The sequence below is a fragment of the Corythoichthys intestinalis genome, chromosome 4 (genome assembly GCF_030265065.1).
Source record: "Corythoichthys intestinalis isolate RoL2023-P3 chromosome 4, ASM3026506v1, whole genome shotgun sequence".
Taxonomy (NCBI): domain Eukaryota; kingdom Metazoa; phylum Chordata; class Actinopteri; order Syngnathiformes; family Syngnathidae; genus Corythoichthys; species Corythoichthys intestinalis.
The window spans coordinates 52,604,514-52,622,771 of NC_080398.1; the positions used below are offsets into that span (position 1 = coordinate 52,604,514).

Genomic DNA, 18,258 nt, shown 5'->3' on the forward strand with positions numbered 1-18,258 from the left:
TTTCTTTCAGAGAATTCGGCTTGAAGCTCATGTGAAATTTTCTGTGCTGTGGCATTTGACACGGGATTTAAACATGACCAAATCATCTCCTTTTAATCGCACATTTGACAGGTTCGTTACCATGCAGTTTATCATTGCAGAATGTTTAGCTATTCCTCTAAAGCTTTTCTTTTGGCTTCTTTTTTTTAACCCGACAGATCTCTTTTTATCATGTTAGACAGCCTAAGTTATTGGGATCCGTGTACAAGTTCAGTTGGCCGGGCATGGCTTAATCAGGTCCTTCAGCGCCATGACATTGCCCGGGTACTAGAGCCTCTCCTTCTTCTTCTACTGCACCCAAAGACACATAGAGTTTCCATTCAAAAAGTACAAGCCCAGCGGCACTGGACCCATGTCTTTCCTGGCCTGGCAGAGCAAGAACCTATAGACACCAGAGACCCTGGCTTCCCTGACAGTAAGTAAACTTGTTTTAGCAAATTATATGTTCTACAGCAATGGTCCCCAAACTTTTTTGCATCACGGTGTGATGGGGGCCTTTATTTCACATACCGGCAATGTGTGGCAGAAAATTACATTAAATATAAAATAACACAACGTGCTAAAAATGAGCATTAAGTACAGGGAAAATGTAACTCACCATACGCTGAATCAACCTTTTCTTGCGGCCTCTACTAAAACTTGATGGCAAATATCCTTGATCGCAAGCATAATGAGTTCCTCTCCAATCGTTAAAGGTTTCTTGGCTTTAGTAATACGGTTCGCCACGAGGTATGATACTTGCAGTGCATTCGCTTTTGTTGCCCTGTTTGCTAGTTTTTAGCCACTTATTAATTCATTCAATTTTATTTGTATAGCCCTATATCACAACAAGGTTATCTCAGAGGGCTTTGCAGAGTCAATATGATACACAGTCAGATACAGTAGATGAATTAGATGAGTTCATGTCCTGGCCATCCCCCATCCTTAGACCCTCCATGGCGGCAAGGAAAAACTCCAAAAACCCAGTGGGAAAAGAGAAACCTTTTGGGAGAACCACAGTCTAGGGAGATCCACTCCCAGGACGGACAGGCTATAGATGCACCAGAACTGATGATTGGTATTAGCAGCAGGAGTTCCGGTTTGTAGAGATGCAAAGGGGTGAGGGAACATGAGGGGGTCCATCTAGCCAGATGAGACGGGGGGCTGGGGGCAACGAGGATGTCCATCCAGCCAGGGGTCAGGATAGTCAGACGGCTGCAGCTGAAAGATAGCCCCTCCCCTCTGCTGACCATAAACTTTGTCAAATAGGAACTTTTTTAGACTAATCTTAAATGTACAGACTGTTTCGGCCTCTTTAATATTAGCTGGAAGCTGATTCCATAAGACAGGAGCTTGGTAACTAAAGGCTCTAGCTCCTACTGTACTTTTTGAGACCCTGGGAACTACCAGTAGACCTGCATTTTGAGAACGAAGTGTTCTGTTTGGGCGGTTTGGAACCAGAGCATCTGTGAGATAAGATGGCCCCAAACCAATAATGGTCTTAAATGTAAGAAGGAGGATTTTAAATTTAATTCTAAACTCGACTGGAAGCCAGTGAAGGGCTCGGAGTACAGGGGTGCTGTGTTGCGCATGTGAAAAAAGGCTGTTCTGCAGGTTTGTTTAATATGAGCTCTAAATGATAGGTCTGGGTCAAATAGAACTCCGAGGTTTTTAACTGTTGTGCTGGAGGCTACCCTCACATTGTCCAGAGTGACTATCTGGGCAAATAGAGAGTAAGATATTATGGTAAGATATAGATAGATATGGTCGATTGTGTCGAAAGCTGCACTCAGGTCCAACAGAACCAGGATCGATACTAATCCATCGTCAGCAGCTAGTAAGAAGTAATTAGTTACTTTGACAAATGCAGTTTCAGTGCTATGATGAGCTCGAAATCCAGACTGGAAATGTTCAATAAACTATTGTCCTGTAGGTGCTGACATACTTGTTTAACTGCCACTCTTTCAAGGACTTTGGAGAGGAAGGGTAGATTTGACATAGGTCTGTAATCGGCTAAAATATCAGGATCTGGAGTAGGTTTTTTTCAAGAGAGGTTTAATAACTGCATATTTAAAGGACTGTGGCACGTGGCCAGTTACTAATGAGGTATTTATTATATTTAGGATAATATCAATAGTCAGAGGCAGAGTCTCTTTAAAAAGTTTGGTTGGGATTGGCTCTAGAAGGTATGTTGATGTTTTAGAGGACATAATGATTGAGGTTACGTCGATTTGGTCTACAGTGGTGAAGTTATTTAATATTATAGAGGGGTTTATATGAGATTCTGAATTTTCAGTCTGTGCTTTGACAGACCTAATAGTTGTAAGTAATTCATCTATTTTGTTTCTAATAGTTGAGATTTTATTGTTAAAGAATTTTAGGAAGTCATCACAGCTGAGAGTAGGTGGAAAGAGGGTTCTACTGAGCTGTGACTGTTTGTCAGCCTGGCTACAGTGCTGAACAGAAACCTAGGATTATTCTTGTTTTCATCTAATATGGATGAGTAATATCTGGTTATTATGCAGAATGGACTTGGTTGTAGGCTCCGCTTCTGGCTAAGCAGTTGGCCTTTTCCCTGTAAAAAAGCTGTCCAAAGATGGCTGTTTTTCAGTTATTTTGCGAACGTATGGGCTTATTATTTCCGGGACCAAATCTGACGCCCCTACATTATTATCAAGGACAAGCGCACATAGATATAAAACATATACAGTATACGCTAGATGCTGGCTCCAATGGATTTCAATGACAACTTCCTATCCACTTTTATTATTATGTCTATTGACTGATCTGACCAAATCGACCAGAAGTACCCGGTCCGCCATTGTTGAGGTGCCGCCCGCAGCACTTAACCAACAGCAGCTAATGTTACTGTTTACATTGACTGATCCTGAGCTGCTATAGGTGTGCTAACACACCAGTAATGGCAGCCAACCAATAGAGGGCGACGTACAGAAATCCCCCCTCTGATGAGTCATATGTCAAGAGGCACAGGCCAGATTGCGGTCATTAACAAATTATTTATTATTTTACTGCTGTCCGGTAGCAAATGAGCCATGGACCGGTACCGGCCCCTGGCCCGGTGCTTGGGGAACCCTGTTCTACAGTATCTTTAATATTAGATATTATGTAGAGACGACGAATTAGCAATCATTTCTTTGCTTACGTCATTGTGTAATGTTGTACTCTCTTTTTGGTTTCTGTCATTAGACCTCGGTCATTTGCAAGGGGACCGCATGACGGAGGGAGACTTCCCAGTCCTTGACATCGGTGACATGGAGCCATTTTGCCTTACTGTGAACCCTCTTAGTGACAGTCTTTCAATACTGAGTCTGAGCAGTGAGAATTTACAACTAACTGGCAGATTTCAGTCTGCTGAGCAGCAGGAGGAGCCTCATTCTTCTGAATCAACTGGTTCCCAATCATCACCAGTGGGAAATGAAAGTTTTGATGACCCTGAGGTTGTAAACAGCACATGCAACAGTTCAGAACAGCAGCACATTTCATCAGATAATTTGTCTGAAGATTCAGTAGAAGAGACTGTTTTCTCTATTGTAAATGAGCTTATTGAAAATGTTCTTAGTTTAGTAGCTGAAGAGTCTGTTGATGTGCCAACTCAGTCCGAAGACTGGCCTCAATCAGACTCGGAGAGCACTTCCTCAGAAATGTCCACTGGCCCCCATCTTGACTCCAGACCTTGTCATAACTCTAACCAACCGACTCTGCCAGAGATGCTGGCCGAAGGAACTCTGGAATTCCTTGGTGTCCCTTCAACTGATGTAGTGTCCGAGGAGAAGCACAGAGAGGGCATCACTCGTCATAGTTCCTCACCTTCCATTGTCACATTACCTGAAAACTCAGACTTGGCTATTTCAGACCAGAACTTGCAGGTGGACAACACTCAAGCACGTAAACGTAGCCATAGCAGCACTCAACTCAGCCTCAAAGGAAAAATCATGGTGAAGCTGACGGACAAATCCACGGGGGCTAAGCCCAAGACCAAAAAGTCCAAAAGGAAGGAAGAGGAAAGGCAGAGAAAGGCAGCAAGCCAGGCTGAAAAAATGCCAACACCGAGTATATTTTTTGGGGATAGCCTCGATCTAGAGAACTGGTACAGCTGTGGGGAAGGTGAGGTTTCAGAAATTGAAAGTGACATTGGCTCACCCAGTGGATGTTCAGGTGTGAATGTTGGAGGTGTTAGTGTTGAAGGACGTAGATCCTCTTCTGTTCCACCTCGTTTTAATATACATCCTCTGTACCAGCATGTTCTTCTTTATCTCCAGTTATATGACTCCTCCAGGACCCTGCATGCACTTTCAGCAATTGCTGCCATGCTAAGGTCTGCTCCCTCAGGGTTCGTAAGTGCCATCTCTACTACTAGCATCAATAATACCTACACCCCACAACTATCTTTACTCCAAAACCTCCTAGCTCGTCACAGGGTCTCTGTCATGGGCAAAGACTTTTACTGCCCCATCCCACAGGACTCCCACTCCCACTCTTTCCGCAGTGCCATGTATCTGGAAATTATCATATCACTATGTCTGTACTTCCTAAGGAGCTTCTACTCTGCCCATGTGAAGGCAGGTCCTCAAGACTTAGCCGGGAACCGGGCCATGCAGCTGACCAGTATAGAGGTCTTAACTCTTCTTTTCAGTGAGCTGGCCAAAGTCACAGGGGGGTCAGCAAAAGGATTTGCTAGTTTCATCTATGACGTCCTATCCAAGTGTAAAGTTCAGAAGGTAGTTCTCCATTGCCTGCTCTCCTCTATATTCAGTGCCCAGAAATGGCATGACCAACAGTCAGCCGGTGTTAACATATCTACAGTGGAGGAAGGTTTGTCAGAGGACAGTGTTATCAACTTTTCAGAGGACCAAATGGACAGTTGTAGTGCAGTCCAGTCCCAATTATTAAGACTGCTTCAAAGCCTAGTTGTATTAGAGCACAGAGTTCTTGTACCACCTGAAGAAGGAGGAGAACCAACTGCAGGAGCTGCAGGAGGTATAGGAACAGGTAGCAGCACAGGAACTGGGTTTGAAGTCTTAGGTGGTGAAGTGGAGCATGTCAACCCTCAGCAGCCAATGACATCACTACAGTACCTTCATGGACAGCCGATCACTGCACAGGGCATGTTTTTGTGTGCTGTGATCAGGGCACTGCATCAGCACCATGTATGTAAAATGCATCCTCAGTGGATCGGACTCATCACAGCCACCTTGCCATATATGAGGAGGATTCTCAGAAGGGTGGTTGCATCAGTCACCCTGCAGCTGTGCAGAAACTTGGACAATCTTCTACACCAGTACCGCTATGAGACTGGGATTACTGACATCAGGTAATAACAAATATTCCATGCATATTGCAGATTTCCAAGTCATGCATTATATTTTTAGTTATGAATGCATCTTAAAGTGCCTGTGAAAGGATAAAACAAATTCTTAAATAGCATTATTATGTGAGTTAAAATCATATTTTGAGACCATTCGACTCTATACAGCAATTTGGCAAAGCGCAGATGACGAGAAATTAGTCTTTTAATCTGCCGTTTAGCCCTGCCTGTCACTCTATCGTCCCCAGCTGGATGATGACGTCGGCAAGGTAACAATTTCAGCAGATTTAGAATTCAGCCCATTGAGGGGGAAGATTCAGAACGGGGAAAATGCAACAGAGCAGCAAAATATCATCATCGTTTCAATCTCTCTACCTCAATATTTATACAGGATATTTTTATCTAAGTATTTGTCCTTAATTGCTAAATAAATTGTATGGTCATGACAAAGACAGTCTTGTGCTAAATGGAATATGAAATATTCAAAATGCATTTATTCAGTCCGACAGGGCAAAAGTACCGCATAATGGCCAAAACTGCCGATTTCTTCCTCTCCTGAATGGTATTATATGCCACCGGAGTTAGTCCTGCTTTGTCATTTCCCTGCCCCGGCTTCGGAGACGGGGAAAAGAGTGGAAACGAAAAAGGAGGCGTGACAGCTAGCCGACATGCTAACCCGAACCAAGCGGCTTTTCCAAGTCTTTTTCTTGCCTTTCGAAAACAAAAATCACACAAAACTACCCCGACTCATGTCACTCACGGCTGTGGGGTTGATTTTCTTCATTGAAAGGCCAGCCCCAGCAGCGAGCAAGTTACGGCTCGACGTTCTGCTGCGGCACCAGCGTGCAGGCAGTGTTCGTCGCAAAGAGAGGGGAATGAACGCCGAAAATAGCGTATTCTTGGTGGACAAACCGGCCGATGTCGGAGCGGCGGGCTGCTCGGGGCCATTACGAGCAAAGCGCTATGTGGGCGGGCACGCAAAGAGGACCAAGGGGGGTGTGCGACAAGCCGATGCTACCTTGTCTGACCAGCAGTTTCTCGGTATTTAGACTTGTTTTGGCCATCGCGGTGAACAAGGATCTTTTGGAAATCCAAAAAGCCTCACATCACTCTCCCTGGTGTAGCAAAAAAAGCCTGCAGCACATTGGGCCGGATTGATGCAAAAAATTCATGAATTAATCCGCAAAATCAGCTGAATCCGCAGTCCTACATGCTATATAGTAATAGTTGGATTGTGAGATGGTTACCCGGCTGACATCACATTCGCCTTCTTCTTCAACCCGAGACTCGAGCCGGAAGTCACTCATTTTAATGGTGTGGGATTCAAAAAATAGAATAAATATATTGATCGCTTCCACACACATACAAGCAGGCCATTTAATTCAGGAGCAAAAAATACCGCGTGTAATATGAAATAAACATGCTTTTTTTGTGTCACGGGCACATTAAAGCTCTTTAGATCAAATAGAAAATGGGGGGGGGGGGGGGCTCTGTTTATAAATTTTATGTTTATAAATGGAAAAATATTAATTTTACAATCAAGACTATTAGACTCTTACACGTGAAACATGTTTTCAGCGTCAGATGGCAGCCTGCACCACTTATGAATAAAACCTGATATACTTTGTGTTTGTGTAATTAGCACCTCATGGTTGAAGTCACTTTTTTCCCCCCTTTTCTTAAATAGCTTCAATTTAACATGTCATTTTTCTCCTTTGTAGACCCCAGTGGATGGCTCTCTGTATTCCTCCCGACTTGTTCCTGACAGTACTAGAGGGGATTACTGCAATCATCCACTACTGCCTACTTGATCCCACTTCTCAGTATCACCAGGTGAGGGTGCTGTAGACCATATAATAGAAGGACCGCAACCCCCAACGTTTTTGCCAAATCAATGCTGAAAATACTATTACTGTATTTTCTTTCTAGTTACACTGTTTTAGGAATATCAACATACTGCATTTTAGACAATAAAATTTTGGTTAAATATGAACAATATTGTTGAGTGTCTTAATTACTAATCACTTTTCAGTTACAAGTGAGTGTTGACCAGAAGCACCTGGCTGAGGCTCGATCAGGCATCCTGTCCATCCTTCACACCATCATGTCCTCTGTCACACTGTTGTGGAGTGTCCTCCATCATGCTGACAGCTCTGAAAAGCCAGCTGCTGCTTCTGCTGCTTTCACTTCCAACATCAATTTGGGCTCTACGAAGGTACATAAAAGCACAATGTATCCTGTCATAGCCATACTGTATTTGTAACATAGCAACATCCGATTTAGGGTCCTAGAGTATTCCATCAATGAGATTAGAGGTGTTCAACAGTACATAAGTTTTCAAATTTTCCAATGGTATCTGGACATAATTAGTTGATTTGTGTTTCACAGAGCCACTGTTAGATTTAATGTTTTTTTTTTCTTTTGGGTTTGTTATTGTCTTTATTTTCTGCTCTGAGTAGAACGCAGTCGCCCTCCAGTACAAAAGCATTGTACCTTACATCTCATTTACCACCCAATTAAAAATTGTCACCTAACAACATTTAATTATAAACTAGTGCTAATATTGTGATATGATTTTAGTAAATCTCTCACTTCTATATCACTTCCAGAAAATTCGTCAGCAAATCCTTGAGCTGCTTGGCCCAATCTCCATGAACCATGGTGCTCATTTCATGGCAGCCATTGCATATGTCTGGAATCAAAGAAAACAGATCAAGACTCCAATCAGAAATAAGGTGGGCGATGAATGTCTTTCCCCTTGCACAAATTTTCAGAGGTATAGGTGGGAGTCATTGTTTTACGAGTCACGAGTCTAGAGATGTGTCCCGAGTCGAGTCCCAAGTCAAGCTTAAAAAGTCATGAAGATTCAAGACCTACACTTTGAGTTTCGAGGCCGTTCGAGTCATCTAAACAACAAAATGCATTAAAATGTCTCTTTTTACTTTGTATATTTGTGACAGTTACATGAGCTCTGCTTTTGTTTTGAATTATTCAGGTGATTCCTGTAGCTAGTGATGAACAACTGCTGCTGGTTGAACTGGTTCGGTCAGTGAGTGCCATGCGCACTGAAACGGTCATGCACACAGTCAAAGAGGTTCTGAAGCAGCCGCCAGCCATTGCAAAGGATAAGGTTTATGTAGTTCAAGTTTTTTGTAAACTTTTGAATATCAGGTATACACTTGGATACACACACATAGCCAGTAGTCAAATGATTTCAATCCCAACTATGTAATGTAATGTGCAGGGTGATTGAAAAGTAACTCCCTATTTTTAAGTACTGTACTTGTAATTTACTTCTGAACTATAATTATTCCAGCAAAGAAATATGAGAAGAAAGTGTGTTTCATCGAGTTGTACAACAAATTTTATATGGGCGGCAGCATTAGCCACCAGTTCAGCAATCTGAGAAACCGCATTACTAATTGATGAAAGACAAAACTTCTCAAATTAAACAAAATAATCGATCTGACAAGAAAAAAACGAGCATAATTTAGATACATCAAGGAAGAAAAAAAAAAAAAAAAAACTGAGAAAAATATTACAACATACATGAATGAATTATATATATATATATATATGAATAAATTATAAAGTACCGGTTACTTTGTTACTTTTCATTCCCCTGTGCTTTTGAGCATTCAATAAATTTTGGGCAACATTTAGATCTGAGGTGCTCATTATGTCGATCGCAATCTACCAGTCGATCGCAACGCTAATGTGGGTAGATCGTAGCATTTAAAAAAAAAAAAAAAATGGTTATGCAACTCCCCATCCTCCTCCCCCAGCTGTTAAGGTAGATCGCGGGAGGTTGTCTCCCTGAAAAGTAGATCTTGGAGCAAAAAACGATGAGCACCCCTGATTTAGATTAAATATTTGATGTTATTTTTCACAAAAGTTACTCTTTCATTATATTTCTGGTGACCTTGTAGAAACATCTCTCTTTGGAGGTTTGCATGCTGCAGTTCTTCTATGCATATGTGCAGAGGTGAGTTCATTACATGTCAACATTTTCTGCCTCTAAAAACTGCATAACCAAACTACATGCTTTTATCTTGTCACAGGATCCCTGTATCCACTTTAGTTGACAGCTGGCCTTCTCTGTTAGCTCTGTTGAAGGACTCTGTGCAGTTAGGCTTGCCTGCCCCAGGACAATTTTTAATACTTGGGTTGGTTTCTTTTTCTTCACTGCCATTATTATTGTCAAACCTTCTGGTTATGAAAAAAATAGTTCATTTTATAATACTAAATGTGTATGTCAGTGTTTTTCGGGATTAATTAGGCTGTTAAAATGTTACTTTGTTTATCTGTTGTATGATGTACATTGTCCTGATAATTCTCTCCATTGGCTAGTGTTCTGAATGAATTCATTTTGAAGAATCCCAATCTGGAAAACAAAAAGGACCAGCGAGAGCTCCAGGTAACAACTTTGGTTCCCTAATTTTTGCTTTATGCATTTTAATTTGACTCGAACATGTTTTCAATGGTGTTTAGGATGTAACGCATAAAGTGGTGGAGGCCATTGGGACAATTGCAGGTTCCTCTCTGGAGCAAACAACATGGCTGAGGAGAAACCTGGAGGTTAAGGCCTCTCCTCAGATAGTTGTAGATGGAGCTAACCCTGACGCAGATGTTGAAGGTGAGTTTCTAATAATTATAATAATAATTAATAATAATCACGTTTGCCTTATGTACGTATGAAAATACACTTGTTCATTAATGGTGTGTTTTATAATTTAATTGTCTTTATAGGCTGAAAAATACGGTACCAGATGCAACAATTAATCGACAATCTAATGAGAAATAATATCCAAATAATTTGATCAACTTCAAATTGTCCAAATCCTCAGAACGTCAATGTTTCAATTCTCCGATTACTATTGTCCTCCATTAAGGCAAATGGATTCTTTGATCAAAATCAGACATTTAGAAAAAATCTGTTTTTACTTAAATTCTTAATACTGAAAATGATCATTTTTGATCAAACCAGGAAGTACTGTAAATCATAATCAATTTACTGAATGTTTAAAGCATTTGCTGTATCGTCAATGTATAATGTCCTATTTTGAATAAATCAATTGAAATTAAAACATATTTTGTTTTTACCATTTAGTTGATAATAATCAAAAACACTGACGCACCGGTACTTAAAGTGTATCACAAAAGTGAGTACACCCCTCGCATTTCTGCAGATATTTAAGTATATCTTTTCATGGGACAACCCTGACAAAATGACACTTTGACACAATGAAAAGTAGTCTGTGTGCAGCTTATATAATAGAGTTAATTTATTTTCCTCTCAAAATAACTCAAAATATAGCCCTTAATATCTAAACCCGTGGCAACAAAAGTGAGTACACCCCTTAGTTGTGATTATTAAAATACAACATGTCAACTGCCGATATTTTGTGTGTCCGGCCACCCCTTTTATCCAGAACTGCCTTTACTCTCCTGGGCATGGAGTTGACCAGAGCTTCACAGGTTGCCACTGGAATGCTCTTCCACTCCTCCATGAAGACGTTGCGGAGCTGCCGGATATTTGAGACTTTGCGCACCTCCGCCTTACGCTTAAGGATCCCCCAAAGATGTTGTATTGGTTTCAAGTCTGGAGACATGCTTGGCCAGTCTATCACCTTTACCCTCAGCCCCTTAGTAAAGCAGTGGTCGTCTTGGAGGTGTGTTTGGGGTCATTATCATTATGGAACACTGCCCTGCGACCCAGTTTCTGGAGGGAGGGGATCATGCTCTGCTGTAGTATTTCACAGTACATGTTGGAGTTCATGTTTCCCTCAACAGAATGTAACTCTCCAACACCTGCAGCACTCATGCAGCCCCAGACCATGACATTCCCACCACCATGCTTGACTGTAGGCAGGACACACGCCGCCACACATGCTTGAGACCATCAGAACCAAACAAATTAATCTTCGTCTCATCAAACCATAGGACATGGTTCCAGTAATCCATGTGCGTTGTTGACATGTCTTTAGCAAATTGTTTGTGGGCTTTCTTCTGTACCGTCTTCAGAAGAGGCTTCCTCCTGGGGTGACAGCCATGCACACTAATTTGATGTAGAGTGCGGCATATGGTCTGAACACTAACAGGCTGACCCCCCACCTTTTCAATCTCTGCAGCAATGCTGACAGCAATCCTGCGACGATCTTTCAAAGAAAGCATTTGGATGTGAAGCTCAACACGTGCGCTCAGCTTCTTTGGACGAGCAACCCGAGGCCTGTTCTGAGTGGACCATGCTCTTTTAAAACGCTGGATGCTCTTAGCCACTGTGCTGCAGCTCAGTTTCAGGGTATTGGCAATCTTCTTGTAGCCTTGGCCATCTTCATGTAGCGCAACAATATATCTTTTAAAATCCTCAGAGTTCTTTGCCATGTGGTGCCATGTTGGAACTTTCAGAGTATGAGAGAGTTTGAGAGCTGCACTACAAATTTGAGCACACCTGCTCCCTATGCACACCTGGACCTGGTAACATGTCACATGACATTTTGGAGGGAAAATGAAAATGACAAACAGTACTCAATTTGGACATTTAGGGATGTAGTTTACTACTTTCTAAGGGGTGTCCTCACTTTTGTTGCCAGGGGTTTAGATATTAATGGCTATATTTTGAGTTATTTTTAGGGGAAAATAAATTAACTCTATTATCTAAGCTGTACACAGACTACTTTTCATTGTGTCAAAGTGTCATTTTGTCAGTGTTGTCCCATGAAAAGATATACTTCAATATCTGCAGAAATGCGAGGGGTGTACTCACTTTTGTGATACACTGTATATGAAGCTTGAAATTAATTGCATTTTTAACCAACTGTGCCTATTAGTACTTTTTTACTATAGGCTATGTGCTTTCTTTGTAGATTTAATGCTAACAGTGATGGAGGCCTCCAGCTTTACCCCATCAGTTTACAGCGTTCATGCCCTCACACTGCTGGCAGAGGTAAAACATCTGTGTGTCCACTATTCAGCTCCTCCACCCCTTCCCCAACAACCCTACAAAACTGTTGTTTTTAAGGCTCTTAGTTCTTAGCTAATCCCTATCTTTTTAGTTTTATCATCATATTTGTTCTGTGCCAAACTGTTTACTTGCAATATTTTGTGTTGTTCCTCTCTTCCTATAATTTGATCTGGTATGTACAGTGCAGTGCAGTGGTCTTACCGCAATTCCCCCTCATAAAGCCGCCTTGTAGACCAGGGGTCCTGAAATACAAATCTTGAAGGTCAACAGTTATTTTTTCATACAAGCATGGGTCCATTTATTAATGTCGGTCAAGTACAAGGCAGGTTGAAGATGGTAAAGGTGATTTTCTTTTGACCAAACAAAAATACAGTGTACATTCTGATTAAATAAAAATAAATTAGCAAGACATTTTCTTGCCTTAAAATAAAAATACAAAAAAAAAGAAAAAACATGCAAGTACAATGTTTACACATGTACACTAAATAATTGGCAAGATCTGTCATTAAGGTGTAAACAATAACTATTGAAAGTACATGTTGTAAATGTAAAACACTGCTGCACAAAAAACAAAATGTGCAAGTAGGACAGTACATGTTCACATGTACAGAACATAAATGACAAGCTCTGTCATTAAGGTGCAAACATAATATTTATTGACAGTAACTTTAACTGTAAAATGCTGCTCAATGAGAGAAATGGCATTTCGGGGTCACAAAGCTGTTTACACACATCATCAGTCAGTACTTCAGTGCGTCTTGTGGTTGATGAATCTGAGAGTGAGATTTGATTTTTGCTGTCATTTCCTCCTTTTCTCCTTTCTCACAGTTTGAACACATTAACACGGTGCTAAAATAAAGGGATATAATTTATACTTGCACACCAAATCTCAAAATGTTCACTAGCAAAGTGATATTTTAAATCAATTTAAGATACACGTTAACGTCTCAGGTACATTGACTTCTGAGATGACAATTTGGCTCCTATGTTTTGGAACACCGTGATTTGACATTATCAGATAACTTGTTAAGACAGAATACAAGGGATTTTTTAAAAACAAAAGTTCCAAACATTTTACAGTTCCTCCTCTGTTTTTTCCGGAAGGGTTGTTGAGTGTAATATATATGTATTTTTTGTTTTGTTTTGTTTTGTTTTTGTTTCTTATTGCAATGCCATTGTATTTCTGGATTTTGTGTTACTTTTTAGCCCTTAAAAATTAAGATAAAATGTATATATATATATTTTTTTCATTTAAAAACCCCATCCTTTTTACCCGATTCCGATGATTTCCAATCTTGAGATCAAAGTCATTCTTTGTTCCTGAGCACTATTTCTTTCTTAACTGGATCACAAAGAAAAACCCAGGTTTGGGTTCACCTACTGAAGTGGAAATTCAGGAACATTAAGGTTGAATAAAAATGTTATCTAAATATACAGTACAGGCCAAAGGTTTGCACAGACCTCATTTAATGCAACACCAATGGAGGTCCTAACCCCATTGATGAAGCAACAAATTTCACTAATGAACCCTCAGAAGGCATACCTGTGAAGTCAAACATTTTAGAGAATGGCAAAATTGTGCAAAAAAAGTAATCATAGCAAAGGGTGGCTACTTTGAAGATACTTAAATATTGTATACATGGTTTTTGTTATTTCACCTGTTTTTGCCAAGTACATAATTCCACACGGGTTCATTCATAGTTTTATTACCGTCAGTGAGAGTATACAATGTAAATAGCCATGAAAATAAAGAAAACACATGAAAGAGAATGTGTGTCCACACCTTTGGCCTGTACTGTATGTTTTAAAACAGTTCATATGGTTTAAGTACAAGTACAGGTATACAGTATATCCTAAATTAAATCCAACTGAACTATACCAATAGGAATTTCCATACCAAGCTTAGACAATCACAGTCCTAGTTAATATGGTATTCATCCTTTCTATTGTGCAACTTTTTGCAATAAGTGCGTTCAGCTGCATACTGGAATGGTATCATATCTGTCGAAAGAAGTCATTTTCTGCTTGTATGCTGCTTCATAAAGTTGCTTACAACCTTAATAAGTCCATCAATAATATAATATAAAAATACTTTTTTTATTACCACGTTTGCACAAATAAAAACAAGAGTTCAATTTAGCTGAACTAAACAACCGAGATCCTCAGAGCTGATAAATAGCCTCCACCTCATTTTCATTCAGCACCATTTATTATAAGAAGCCAGAGTCCTCCCTTGCTGACATTGGAGACGCGGGACACATCAATAATTGCTAAGAGAACTATAAATCTAACCTCTTCGGTGCTCTGAAGCGAGTCTGACAAATCAAACCTCATCCATCTGGCTATAATAGAGAGCCAATGCGGCAAGTTCAGCTTCTTATCACTGGTTTTTTTTTTCTGCTGCTGTTTATACATAAATTAACTCACTCTCCGAATTCCACTGTGTCAAGATAATACTGCAGTGCAATTTGTAACACTGGTGGCTGCCACTGCGATGTTGCCTATCTAGACAGTGATTTAAATCAGCTGAATGTGTAGATCAAATGATTTTTAGGATGATTGTCTCCATTCTGCAGAGTTCAGAATACAGGTAGGCTACTGTATTTGTGCAGTCTGATAGAAATGCATTCTGGTTTTTGCAGGTGCTGGCTCACTTGCTTGACATGGTATTCTACAGTGATGAGAAGGAGCGAGTCATACCACTGCTGGTTAATATAATGCACTATGTTGTTCCCTACTTACGCAACCACAGGTGAGTAGAAGTCTGTTAGTGTGTGTTAATATTTTGTATAACTTATAATTGTAGGATGTTTTTGCGTACTACATTGAATCACTATTTTCATTTAATCAGAGGTAGGTAGAATAGCCAAAAATTAAGTGAGAGTAGCATTACTTCAAAATAATATCACAAAAGTAAAAGTAGTCACCCAAAAATGTACTCAAGTCCAAGTAAAAAAGTATTTGGTGAAAAGAATATTCAAGTAATGAGTAACATTGTTAGTAACTGGTTGAGATGTTTGATTTGTTTGTTTTTTTTTAAACTATGGTATTCTTTTCTCAGCGCAAAGTTATCTATTATTATTGTGTACTATACCGTATTACATAACAACCTTCAGCCAAAGAAATACAAAAAAAAAAAAAAAAAACATTAAATTCCGGCAAGAGAAAAAAAATCTACAGAAATTAAGCATTATTCATCCAAAGGGCATGAGTGTCCTCTAGTGGAGAAAACATATTTCTTATTTAGAAACTAAAAGGATCATATCTCCAGTTTTCTGTGGTCAAAGGGTGTCAAATAAAAATTGGAAGAGAGATTAAAATCCGCGTTTTCGAGACATGTTGACGGCGGCACTTTATGCTGCGGCGCTTTGAAGACGCCACTTGATTGAACAGTTCGGCGTGATCATAGAACGGCAAGTCTGATTGTTATAATGGAGTCATATGAATATTGTTGTGACGTCTCATTGGTGAAATTGGTTGAGCCACTGTTGGCATCTTTGGCCCCAAAAAAAGTACAATCTAAAATGTAGAATAAAGAGGAAAAATGTAAGTAGTGTAGCCCAAAGTAGCGGAGTAAGAGTAGCGTTTGTTGTTCACAATTCTACTCAAGTAAAAGTAAAAAGTATGGCTTAGTTAAACTACTCTTAGACGTACATTTTTCTCAAAATGTTACTCAAGTAAATGTAATGGAGTACGCTTTACTACCTACCTCTGCATTTAATGTATGGACATAACTTGAATTATTATATAATACAGTTTATTCAAAATATATGAGAGTGTTGTACATAATGACTAGTCAGTCATGTTTAACTGGATAAAACATCGTCCAGATGAAATGTCAAAACTGTTCATAATATGACCAATGAAAGTAAAAGTTTTTTTTAATCTTTTTTATCGGGATCACCTTGTTAGTGCTCACAATGCCCCGAGTTACCGGGCGTGTATCCAGCTGTTGAGCAGTCTAAGCGGCTACCAGTACACACGCCGGGCCTGGAAGAAGGAGGCCTTTGACCTCTTCATGGACCATACCTTCTTCCAGATGGATTCATCCTGTGTCAGCCAGTGAGTAAGAGAGTCAGTCAGTCTAGACTAGTATAGTTTGGTTAACATTCCTGTTTTTGATTGGGACCATTTGACATTGTTTGTGTACTGTAATGATTCAAATGTACATGTTTTTGTTTTGTTTTGTCTTGCTCTGAATTTATCACTGGAAACAATGTTGAATTAATGATAATGGCTACTTCAAGTTTTTGTGTTACAAACGCACATATGAAGTATTAAAAAAAACAGTATCAGAAAAGAGATACAAGTGAAGTGACATGTGATTCTGAATTTTCTATTTTCTATTTCTGAAAGTTTCTATTATTTGTGTATTTTTCAGTTGGAGGGCAATCATTGACCATTTGATGACACACGACAAGACCACATTCAGAGACCTTATGAGTATGCTTTCTTTTATTATGTGCCAGTATACACATATAAAATACATCTTAAACTTAACAACTCAACTTGTACCTAACTGGCATTCACAAGGTTATGATTGTTTTACATTAGTTTAAATCTGAGTAAAAACCTGCATCTAATAAATATATTCAGGTTTTTTTTCTTTGCAAATCTTTACAATATTTGTAAATGTCAGGTTTTATGTAGGCACTTTGTCTTTTAGGATTGCTTTATTTACAAAAATGAATGTGCTCGTTGTTTCATATGAAATCTTAACACAGTAAAAGCAAAAGCTATCAGCAAACATTTTTGTGTTGGTTAAATGAATGAACTTTGTTTCAAAATTGATGGTATAATGAAAATTGTATACATTGACATGTGTCTGTCTACGTCCCTCCCAGCCCGTGTGGCTGTCGCCCAGAGCAGCTCCCTCAGTCTGTTCACAAACAGAGATGCTGAGCTGGAGCAGAGAGCCATGTTGCTCAAACGCCTGGCCTTTACGATCTACAGCAGTGAAGTGGACCAGTACCAAAAATACCTCCCTGACATACAAGGTAAAGAAGACTTGTAGTTCAGCAATTCTTGATTGTGTTTTCTTGTTACATTTGTATTTTGTTAATTTGCATATCTCATTGTGTTCTCGTAGAACGTCTAGTGGAGAGCCTGCGTCTGCCTCAGGTACCCATCCTCCATGCTCAGGTGTTCCTGTTCTTCAGGGTGCTGTTGCTGCGCATGTCGCCTCAACACCTTACTTCATTATGGCCCACAATGATCACTGAACTGGTGAGCTCTCGAAACTGTCCCGAAGGATTATATTTCTCACAAACATTATTGTTCATAAGCTTTGTCTGTTGTCCTTTTCATGACCCAAACACTTATTCTGTTTTAGGTTCAGGTGTTTTTGTTGATGGAGCAAGAGCTGACAGCAGATGAAGACATATCAAGGTACATTAGTTGCTACTTGTCAGGCTGAATATAGTGGAACCCGAATTAATTATTTGTGAGAGACTTCACAAAGCATTTTTTCTTAAAATGGCACTAAAGTCTAGTTTTTTGTTTTTTTTAATAGACTCGGATGCCATTTTACCAGCTTTTCACGACAGTTTGCGTTGAAAGTGCCCAGAATATCTTTTTTTTTTTTTTAACTATGTAGTTGGTTCTTGGCTTTGGTTTCTGCAAAAGTTGAATCGCGTCACCTTTTCTCATTAATATTCATGACGTTAGCAACTGTTGCTAGGGTGGGTCAAGCTAGCGTTTGTCCATGTAAATAGTGTACGAACAAGATGGTTACTTAGCTAAACCTACCAAATATGTCTGAAAATGATGTCCCAGGTGCCAAATTCACTGGTAAAGATGTGGAACAACATACAAATGTTCAGTTAAAGAGATGGCTTGAGTGTTGAGGGCTGAAAAAGACGGGAAAAAGAGCCAAACTGATCCAGAGGTAGTTTTTTTATCGATACCTTTTTCTTGCGTGCATTGCCTTACACCACTGACAATGACATTC

The 18,258-nt window shown here is 39.8% G+C and overlaps 1 protein-coding gene across 4 annotated transcripts in view; it reads left to right on the forward strand.

Annotated features, from left to right (window-relative positions):
• The window catches only part of dop1a (DOP1 leucine zipper like protein A), a 52,189-nt gene that overhangs the window by 28,421 nt on the left and 5,510 nt on the right, over positions 1-18,258 (forward strand). For all 4 annotated transcript variants that reach the window (XM_057834211.1, XM_057834209.1, XM_057834213.1 and 1 more), the window contains 18 exons: positions 11-111; positions 198-454; positions 3,226-5,350; positions 7,066-7,177; positions 7,377-7,559; positions 7,954-8,079; positions 8,340-8,474; positions 9,274-9,329; positions 9,406-9,510; positions 9,695-9,761; positions 9,836-9,980; positions 12,211-12,290; positions 14,951-15,060; positions 16,221-16,370; positions 16,690-16,751; positions 17,153-17,305; positions 17,398-17,534; positions 17,641-17,696. In XM_057834211.1, coding sequence (XP_057690194.1) covers positions 11-111; positions 198-454; positions 3,226-5,350; positions 7,066-7,177; positions 7,377-7,559; positions 7,954-8,079; positions 8,340-8,474; positions 9,274-9,329; positions 9,406-9,510; positions 9,695-9,761; positions 9,836-9,980; positions 12,211-12,290; positions 14,951-15,060; positions 16,221-16,370; positions 16,690-16,751; positions 17,153-17,305; positions 17,398-17,534; positions 17,641-17,696 — 4,160 coding nt within the window. The remainder of the gene's footprint in view (positions 1-10; positions 112-197; positions 455-3,225; positions 5,351-7,065; positions 7,178-7,376; positions 7,560-7,953; positions 8,080-8,339; positions 8,475-9,273; positions 9,330-9,405; positions 9,511-9,694; positions 9,762-9,835; positions 9,981-12,210; positions 12,291-14,950; positions 15,061-16,220; positions 16,371-16,689; positions 16,752-17,152; positions 17,306-17,397; positions 17,535-17,640; positions 17,697-18,258) is intronic.